Source organism: Pseudophryne corroboree, chromosome 3, assembly GCF_028390025.1.
Source record: "Pseudophryne corroboree isolate aPseCor3 chromosome 3, aPseCor3.hap2, whole genome shotgun sequence".
Classification (NCBI taxonomy): Eukaryota; Metazoa; Chordata; class Amphibia; order Anura; family Myobatrachidae; genus Pseudophryne; species Pseudophryne corroboree.
In genome coordinates, this window is record NC_086446.1 from 612,414,858 (window position 1) to 612,425,922 (window position 11,065).

Sequence of the window (11,065 nt, forward strand, 5' to 3'; positions counted from 1 at the left end):
GGCTGCTGGGAGCTGTAGTTTATTTTCAGTTTATTCACAGCAATGCTTTGTGCCCGGCCTGTTAGGCAGACGCAGCAGCTAGTAGAGTCTGGAGCATAAGCTCCAGACTCTACTAGCTGCTGCGGCTGCATAACGAGTTGTTAGGGACGATGCAGATAAGGAGGGATGTTTGGGGAATTAAACTGATCATGACGGCCCCCCCTCCGATCCGGCGCTCAGGTCACATGCCCCCCTAGCCCCCCCCTAGTTGCGGCTCTGATGGTACGCAATTATTCCAAAATACGGAAAAATCTGATATCCAAAACACCTCTGGTAGCAAGCATTTTGGATAAGGGATACTCAAACTGTAGTATTTTTGCAAGTGGTGGACGTGTGGCCCTCTAGTGGATGCATTTACATAAATAATCCTAAAATATGTTCAGGAAAGCCTCCTAAGTTTTGTTTGCCATAATCTATACTGTTAAAGAATAAGAATAACAAAATACACTTAGGAATAAAATACATATCTCTCTCTCTCTTTTGTATCTAGCATTATTTTTAAGTCATGCTATCATGCAGTGTGTTTTTGTCTGTATGTTCTATGCATTAAAAGTTTTTTTTTCCCACTTCCAAAACACAGGTAAGGATTTCACATCTGTATTATAGTATGTCTGTATGTGCAGATCAGTATGTCTTGCACAGTTATATGAATGAATATGTGCAGATCAGTATGTCTTGCACAGTTATATGAATGAATATGTGCAGATCAGTATGTCTTGCAAAGTTATATGAATGAATATGTGCAGATCAGTATGTCTTGCACAGTTATATGAATGAATGTTGTCGTACAGTAGTTCATACACATCCAGTAACTGCAATACAGACCATGTGCCAATGACTCCTCAGGGAGACTGTTGTAGACTCTCAGTTGCTGTATCTATGTATTTACATAAATGCAGAACTGTGGACCTGCAATGTCATCTTGTGATGGCTGTCACCTACATTAATATGCCTGTTTATGCAAAGAATGACATGGATTTGCCAAGATGCGTGTCTGTGAGCCTGCAACATTTAGTGGAAAAAGGGGGGGACCTGGACTGCACATCCTATTACTAAACATATCAGGAGGTGCTATCATGCTGAGGCTTCTAATACTAGGCTGGAGGAAGAGAAATGCAGATGCACACTCCTAGCACTAAGAACACTGATAGGAAAAATAATTTAACTAAACCCTCACAATTAACATGGCGTATAATTGAAGTTCTTAGCACACATTTGCGCAAATATGCCTGCCCATGTACCGCGGCCAGGTAACATGTCTTATAAATAGAGATGCCATAAAATACAAAAAGAAGAAATCAAAGTCCTGTCTGTGTATAATATGTCTGTTAATATAACTGTAGTGTGTGCTGATTCATAATGTGCAACAGTGTTTCCCAACTCCAGTTCTCAGGGACCCCTAGCATTGCGTGTTTTCCAGATCTCCTAGTCGGTGCACAGGTGTAGTCATTACTAGCTAACGTATTTTAAAATATCCATAGGTGGAACTAATTATTTTAATTGTGGTACTGCAGAGATCTGTAAAACATGCACTGTTAGGGGTCCCCGAAAATTGGAGTTGGGAAATACTGATGTACACAAATTTGAGATTTCTTGTATTAGGAATATTTGCCTATTGTTCTAATTTAGAAGTTCATGTGGTTGTTCTATATTATTCAGAAATGACTTTCAATCACACATTAGAGATAGTGCTGGCATTTTTAAGATATTGTGTTGCAAGTCTGATTAACTTTATCCAACAGTTCCTGTTCCATTTAGAAGAACAGGACTGTTTAAACCTTAGTTTTAGAATGCAGCTAATTGTGTACATGAAAGCCTTTTAGACTTCACATATGCTGCAGGCACAATGACAGCAGTTATCCTATTTGTCATAGATTGTGACCACACTTGGATAAATGTAAGTGAGCATACAATGTTACCTCATATGTTTTATGTTTTCACTTGTAAGGGGAAGATTATAATAACCTATTATATAGCATGGCAAGCACACTGTCATACATGATACAGTCTGCACGTCCATTATTATTACAGTTTCTCACTGCTCTCCAGGGCAGATAGGGGTATATGCAATTGCGGTCGAATTGCCGAAAATGTCGAAAAACGGGTAATTTTCGACACAGAAAACCTGTCGAATTGGATTCGACAATTCAATACAGTACTTTTTGACCAAAAAACTGCCGTTTTATTTTCGACTTTTTGCAATTCAACATTTTTTTCAATTCGACATGTCTGCAATGTATAAATGCGGCTTTTCGCCAAAAGTATATTCAATTGAAGAATGTCGATTCGACAACAGTGCTTTTCGACAGTCATTTCGTCAATTTCATTCCGCCTCATTTTTCTGTCGTGATCTAATAAAATTTTGTAAAAACATGTATTTTTTGGTACTTTCTGTATTGCTAATAGCATATCTATTTATATTTGAAGGGATTATCTACTTGGTTTGTCTATTTAGGAGCCACAAGTATTATTTAATCGATTTTTTAAAAGAATATTTTTTTTTTTACTAACTCCAATAATATGGAGAGATCAGTGCATGTTTTTCAGTTGGAAGGGGTGTTGAAAGTGTTAAAAATCCTGAAAAAAAATGCGTGGGGACCCCTACGTCTTTTGTCCCCCGTATTTTTGGCACCAGCACCAGGCGCAGAGCACGGTGCTGGTTGTTAAAATACGGGGGAACCCCTGTCATTTTCACCCCCATATTTTTACAACCAGGACCGGCTCAAAGAGCCCGAGGCTGGTTATGCTTAGGAGGGGGGACCCCACGCATTTTTTTTCAGGATTTTTTTTTTAACACTTTTGTGCCGTCCATGAAGTTGAAACCAGGCCGCCCACTATTCGTCAATTGGTCCGTTTTTCGACAGCCGGACTGTCGAATCCGTTATTTATTGAATATGTCGAATTCGGGTCCCGGCGGGAGGGTTTCGACTGTCGAATTGTGTTGAATCCAAAAACGGTCAAATTCCAGCCGGAATTCGACCACAATTGCATATACCTCATAGTGTACATATTAGTATTCTCCCCTTCTCTGAGTTGACAACTGATGCATCCTTTCAGTCAGTTATTACAGACTCGCACCAATATTGTAAGATCACTGATCATATTTAATAAGTTTACCCAGTTAACATTATATTCAGCCTTTAGAACTTTTGTTTTGCACATATATTTTTCAAGGTAAAGAATTCAAATCGTGAGAAACTGTTTGCCAGTGAAACGTGGTGTTGTCAGTGCAGGGAGGGCATACTCTTCACGTGGGTCCTGGTGTACTGTTACGGTCATGGTTACTATAAGATATAAATGAGGCTCGACCAGGCATCATTATAGGATAAAGCTGAAATGTATACTGTATAAGGAATGGTCCTAAAGTGGAAATTGACTGCCCTTCTGTAGTCACATTTTTTCCTTTTCTTTTCAAAAGTAGGCACAAAAAACTTTCAGGTTAGTTTTTAAAAAGCAAAAGATGGGATTTTTTTTGGTCTTTGGTCTTTTTTCTTTGTTTATTCCTATTTTTGCTGACTATACAAGATAAAGAATTATAAAACAAATAAAAAGCAAAAGGCAGCTCTATATGCCCAAGTTGTGTGAATAGACACGTTTTTTTGCTAGTGCTTTGTTTTTTTTCCAAGTCATTGTGCTGCCTATCTCCTGACTTTTTTGTTTTTGAATTGTAATGTGCATCACTAAACTATAATGTAATATTTATCTTGTGGTTTTATCTAGCATACAGAATATAAAGGAGAGTATTGGGCAGATCATCCAACTATTAAAATATTTTGGGAGGTTTTCCATGAATTATCGCTTGAAAAGAAAAAGCAGTTTTTGTGTAAGTATGGTTTGTATTTTGTACTCTAATTCTGTCAGCCATGTTACCCATTTAGCTCTGATGCAGCTGTAAAAACAAAGGCACAGTGATGGTGGTAACTTGATATACAAGATCAATACACCCTTTTATGTAATGTCAAAATAATATTTACTACAATAAATGTCATACTATATTTGCATAAAAGGATAAACATATGCTATACAACTCAGAGTACCAATGGTGTAATGAATACATGTACGCTAAATACTGTACAATAAAATTTTTTATTAGTTTAAAAAACTAGGAGCTGGAGCATATATTTAGCAAAGAGGGTCATTCCATGAAAATGGTCTTTTTATGTAACGTTTGTTACCAGTTTTTATGACAAGCTTTGCATCAAAATTAAAGCATATCATGTACCACACAAACAACATTTACTTTGCACAAAATAATCAAAACACATGCTCAGTAATAATATATTTCACATGAAATATATTTAAACATGTAACGTTTGTTATCATGGAATGACCCAAGATCGAATTGTAAATTTGTAGGGTTCCTAGACATACCAAAACCTGATGCGTTTCACCACCATAAAGGCACTATCCTCAGAGAACTTTGTTGTTTGAAGTCTCCTTTTTGATGCTGAAACTGCTTAGTCCTTGGTATCATCCTATAAACCATAGCCTTACATGTTGCGGAAAATATCCAAATTACATGCAAGATTGTCTTTAACCACTTGATTTGATTTACTGATCCGCTCCTCAACCACTCGTCTTTGAAAAAGGACAAGCTGATACCTATTGCTGAGTCGACCTCTAATACTGACCAAGACGAACGTCAATTTGGACTATATTTTGTGGGGTCTTACAAGTTTGCCAGTATATAGTTGATTTATATTCTCCCTGCTCTAGTCGCTTGTACCTGTTAAGTTTGATTGACTTGCACAATCTAATTGGATTCTTGTGATTTAGGAGCGCCTCCATTTTTGCTTAGCCCTATATTCACTTTTGTTGTTCAAAAAGCTTTATTAAAATATTCAATAGTAGAGAAAACAATCCTTCTGAAATTACATATTATTAAGACAAGCCACTTGTAAAATTATGAACTTTAAGAGATATAGCGGCCACCATTTTTCCAACTTTAATAAGTGTCCCCATTTTTGCTTAGACTTAATTTCATATTTAGGGGGAGATCTATTAAAGCTCTGAGAGAAATAAAGCGGAGAGAAAGTATCATCCAATCCACTCCTGTCATTTTGCAAACACAGCCTGCACATGGCAGTTAGGAGCGGAGTGTCTGGTACTTTATGTCTCTCCAAGGCTTAGTACATCTCTCACCAGTCACCCATTCCTCTGTCTTTATAAGTCACCCATTTCTCTATCTTTATGGCACAACTGTGCATTTAGGAATATATTTGGAAACGTAGATGTATGTGTTCACTATTAGTAAAGTTGTGTTTTTATATATCACCTTACCATTGTTCACCTACTTATCTGCTCATACTCCGTGAGAATCCAAAGCTTAATGGAAAGAGGCATGTTTTAAAGGGGAGCTTCCACCTTATTGCTAATACTCCACCTGGAGTGAGATATGAACACTTTTTCACTGGACGTTTCTGAACATTGTATAAAATCAGTTCATGTACTGTTTACGGGAAATGTTAGGCTGTTAGAAGTCAAAGACAAGTTGTGTGACCATATAAAAAAATGACTTTAAAGGTGGATTACGAGGGGGCGGGTGAGGTTGAGCTTTTGTGATCATAACAATGTCTGCAGGAGGTAAATGTTATATGCGTGGAAGGTGTAATACATAGGAGTTGGAAGTATTGAGTAACTCTCTGGTGTGGATAAAGTATGCCCTAACAGTGAAAGGTTTACATTTTTTTTTAATTGGAAAGAAGTGTTATCTACGTGTTGTAAAATCAACTTTGTTTACTACTTGCACAAATAGATTATATATAAACATTTTTAACTTTGTCACCTGTAATATATATACCCTGTCCTTTCACTATGTATTTTGGCTTCTTTACAGTGTTCCTGACTGGCAGCGATCGGATCCCTATTCTTGGAATGAAAAGTTTAAAACTTATTATACAACCTACAGGAGGCGGGGATAGTTTCCTGCCAGTTGCTCATACATGTTTCAATCTGTTGGATCTCCCGAAATATACCAACAAAGAGACGCTGAAAGAGAAGCTGATCCAGGCTATTGACCATTATGAAGGTTTCAACCTGGTATAAAAGAGCCTGTACAGAGGATGTTCCATACCTTCCCAGTTCATATATAGGGCTAAATGTCATAGCCTGCGAGCTGCCAGTGGTGTAGGACTTTGTGCTAGAATGCCCGTATTTTTAAAGCACCAATCATTTACAAGGCAGAACCAACCTGATTTTGCCTTGTAAATTATTGCCACTGTAAAAATATGGGCATTCTCGCACAAAGTCCTGCACCACTGGCAGCTCGCAGGCTATGACATTTAGCCCATAGTCTCTTATAACTGAGCCAGGCCAAAATGATATTTAATATTCTATGTACATGGTTTTCTGATGGCTTTTGTACAGGCTGAAACACACAGCACCTTCATATTGTATATACCCATAACTGTCACTTTGTTCTGACATCAAATAAATTAGGTATTATGTGGACACAGGCTTCATCTTATCATCCGTGTGCTGCAAATCCCTAAACATTTATTTTACACTATACACACCTTTGTAAAGGACTCTATGGAAAATAAAAAGTTTTTACATTAGGATTTCACAGTTGTATTTTTATGTCATATTTTTTTAAGCGGAATCAGCTCTTCCTATGTCTGTTGAAATCACCTTTGAAAAGATAATAAGGCATTTCTTATTGTTTATCATCTTTTTTTAACCACTGTTCCATACATTGTCGCAGTCAGACTTATGGTCTCAGTGTGGAAGCTACATGCTTTGGTGGTCGTCTTCTTACCTGGACTCTCACCAAGGGGCCTATTTATCACCATCCACATCCTTGTATCGCATGGATGTATCCGTTATTGCATGCAGGGACATGCGATGACACTCCACAGCATCATCGTTAAAAAATACCCCGATGTCCTGCTGCACATGCGCCGCCGACCGGTCGACACCCCCTCCTATCGCAACCCCCCCCCCCCCCCCCCCCCCGGCCCCCTGCTGGATAGTGTACTCCCCTGTCCAGGCAGCTGGTTCGCGCTACTTCTGCTGGGCACCGGATCCTGTGCGCTGCGGTGACCCTCGGTGCTGTAAAGTGCGCTGCTGCTTTGCAGCGCCACTTTACTGCACCGGAGCCACAGCACAGCATTTGGGGGACCCGGCGCCTGGCAGCGCTCACCGGAGCTGCGGACACCGGCTCCCTGTACAGGTGAGTATGATTTTTATTTTATTTTAACTTTTTTTTTCTAAACACTTTGATCAGCTTGTGTGTCCATCGGACACACATAGCTGATCACTGGAGCTGGGTCCCGCTCAGCTTTCTCTGCCAGGGGCAGAGAAAGCTAGGCAAATACCTGCCTATCACAGTGCTGCCCTGTGATCTCGCCAGCTCAGGCTGGCGAGATTATCACAGGGCACACTGCAGTATTTTTTCACATTTTGTTTTCTTAGTAAATTTGACCACATTGCATTTCCCATTATAAGTATAGGGATTTCGATGTGGCTTACTAAAAAAAGCTCCAAATGCCATTTAATACATTCAGGTGATACTAAAATAATGTGAAAAGGGTGTGAAAACACCCTTTTTCACATTATTTTATTAAAAATTAAGTTAATAAATGGGCCTCTTGGCGTTAAACTGGGAAAACAGGATTTGTTTAAACACTTGTCTTCAGCTCAGTGGGGAAATTCCATGATGGTAAAGAGAGTCTCAGACATTGACATTATCAGAAATATCAGTGGGTAGAAGATTGAGTAGCTGGTGGGAGACTTTTCTGATATCTTCACCTATTCTGTGTAACTGTCTTTGTATGTCAACTCCAGGTTTATCATTATTACATTGAATATATTATAAATTGAGGGGAGAAAGGAAGCATATTTCACTGGTTAAAAAAGAATGCCCCTTTTTGTTTCTGGGCTTTATATGTGCCAGCAGAGGAACCCACATGGTTGTGTTCCAGTCAACAGAGGTACCCATTTAGTAAACACCAACCCAGCACACTGCCCACACAATTATTACCAGCCCAGATAGTACAGGTGATTAAATACCCACCATCAAACCATACACCAGATAACATAAATAGGTCTGTAATGTTTCTATACTAGTCAAGGAAATGCCTACATACAGTACTGTAAAACATCTTCGTTTGTGCCCCTGTGGTACAATCCTGGATCATCGACTTGCATTGTTGCTGAATAAGACCAGCTTTGCCGTTTTACTCATCACTGACTAATTTGGCACCAATTCTGCAGGGTGAAGAAGTGAAATTTATACACTTTTTTTTTTCAAAAATTTTTTTATTTTCAATTTTCCATATAAACATTTTTCGTTATAATGCCAACAAAGCAGTAAGTGGAATAATGAGTAAATAACCAATATATTAGAAAATAACTGTAGTACAAAATGTTCCATCCAATTTATAGAATCCATAATGTATCAAGACGATATATTATCAATCAGGAAGAAAGTAATCTTCCAAGAAGAGAGAATAAAGAGAGAAGAGAAAGGAAGAGAAGAGAAAGGTATGGAAGAGCAGGACAAGGAGAGAGAAAGGACATGGATTCGCCTCCCTAGAAATATCTATGATTTATATACCATTAATATAAAAAGTACTATTGATACAGTCCTTTAAAGAGTTGGATGACTGGCAGCATTTACGGTTATCTTACTTGGGAAGAGCAAACCTTATAAAGATGATTGCCTTCCCGAAGCTGCTGTATCCTATTCAGGTTCTACCACTTGTGTTTACCAAGACAGATCTTAAACGAATAGATGCGGCCTTCCGACAATTTATTTGGAAAAAAACAAAACCTCGCCTCAGTCTACGGTTATTACAAAGAACTAAATCTGAGGGAGGTATTAACTTTCCAAATATGGAAATCTACAACTATGCTGCTGTATGTAGACATATTAAAGATTGGATTTCACACTCTGAATTATATTCCAATTATTTAGTAGAACAATCCTTCCTTACCAATATAGATTTGGTCTATTTTCTACACTCTCATAAATCTGACATCCCAACAGAAATATTAGACAACCCTCTCTTAATGTCAGCATGGTCAGTTTGGCATACGATCCGCAATAAATGGAGACTTAACGCCTCATACTCTTTGTTTCTTCCTTAGCTTGGCAATATGAACTTTCAACACGGTTTGGCTTCTGCTCCCTTTACTTTATGGGCCTAACAGGGGCTTACTACAATTCGTCAGCTTACTGATGCAACCACAAAACATACTCTTACTTTTTCTCAGGCTCAATCTAAATTTTCCTTTTTACAAATTCACAATTTTGCCTTTATGCAAGCACAACATTATGTCTCCAAAGCGACTTCCTATCTTTCTTCCGTGGACTGGATGAACCAGTTGGATATCGCCTTTCAATCTTTATTTAACGCTAGAGGAGCTATCTCTATGTTTTATAAAATACTAAGAACACCGTATTATGAAGGCCACTACGACACAGGCATTACTAGATGGCAGAGACACTTTCCTGATCTTAGTGAAGCAACCATTCTAAAAGCACTTTTATATTCCAATCGTACCCTCCCAACTATTATGTACCAGGAAATGTTCTTTAAAATTTTCTATAGGGGATACCTATCGCCTTCTCGCTGTCAGTTGATGGGGTTGTCTCCCAATTCGGCATGTTCAAAGTGCAATCGACCAGAGGCTACTCTTTTTCACTGTTTATGGGACTGTACCCATATTAAAAAATTCTGGCTTCAAATAAAACAATTTGCTATTTCAGATTTGGTTAATTTTCTACCTTTATCCCCTGAATGGGCCATTTTTGGCATACTGACAACCACTTCTAGAATATCTCCAGGTTGTCGTAAGCTATTGTTAATTATATCAGCTGTAGCGAAAAAATGTATCCTACAACAATGGATACATTCCATACGTGTTTATACACTTTTAAAGTTTCCACCCCTATACGATAGAAAATTGCTCCTCTTGCTCAGGTAGAGTGGGGAGGAAAGATGATTGTCTATAAATTAATATAACAAAAATGTAGGCTAATTCCATGGTCAAAATGGTTGGATTCGGCCAGAACACTGAGGTAAATTTATTCATCAGTACATTAAAGATAAATGAGACTTATATATAGGAGGGTGTTGCCATGTTCTGCTTCAGAACACTTCATTCAAGGAAGCTGCCTCACTCAGAACATAATTATTCTCTCCCATAGAATCTCCTTCTAGCATGCACTTTCATAAGTACCTGTTAAACATTTCTTCGAAATACCACAACTGCGGTATTGCTATCGAGTATTTGGAGAACTTAAGGTGGCTGAGATATGGGTGTAAGATGCCGAGACAGCTGATCTCCATCCCTGGGCGGTCTAAACCCTGACACCTCCCCTAGTGCCTAACCCCAAAACCGGTACTTACCTTCGGGATGTGTTGGTATTCTGACCGTCAGGATCATGCTGTTTGTCGGGATTCCAACTGGGATCCTCTGTGCATTGACACACGTGCAGTGAATAGGGCTACTTAGAGTTGATGCTGCATTAGGTTTGTGAATGTGTCCGAAATTATTGTGCAACATAAGTGATCACTTTCCTCTATCAGATACCCCCTTCATTATTGTTCTGACAGATGCAGGTGGTTTGTAATGTGCCAAGTAGCATAAAAATATTATTATATACTGAAGACTTAATAATGCTTCCATTTAATTGTGCCTAGTTTCTCTTGCGTCCTAGAGGATACTGGGGTCCACATTAGTACCATGGGGTATAGACGGGTCCACTAGGAGCCATGGGCACTTTAAGAACTTGATAGTGTGGGCTGGCTCCACCTTCTATGCCCCTCCTACCAGACTCAGTTTAGAAAATGTGCCCGGAGGAGTCGGTCACGCTTAGGGAAGCTCCTGAAGAGTTTTCTACATTTATTTTGCTGTTTGTTGTTTTCAGATGGTGCTGTTTGGCAACAGCCTGCCTGCTTCGTGGGACTTAGGGGGGGAACGGCCCAACCTCCTCCAGGGTTAATGATCCCGTTCCCTGCTGACAGGACACTGAGCTCCTGAGGGTCCTATTCGCAAGCCCCACCACGGCGAGCATACA

General features: G+C 39.0%; 1 protein-coding gene across 1 annotated transcript in view; it reads left to right on the forward strand.

Annotated features, from left to right (window-relative positions):
- Window positions 1-6,599, forward strand: part of HERC4 (HECT and RLD domain containing E3 ubiquitin protein ligase 4) — a 222,644-nt gene extending 216,045 nt beyond the window's left edge. Inside the window, exons 24-25 of the mRNA XM_063961615.1 lie at window positions 3,760-3,862; window positions 5,876-6,599. Coding sequence (XP_063817685.1) covers window positions 3,760-3,862; window positions 5,876-6,084 — 312 coding nt within the window. The 3' untranslated portion in view covers window positions 6,085-6,599. The remainder of the gene's footprint in view (window positions 1-3,759; window positions 3,863-5,875) is intronic.
- The last annotated feature ends 4,466 nt before the right edge of the window (window positions 6,600-11,065 follow it).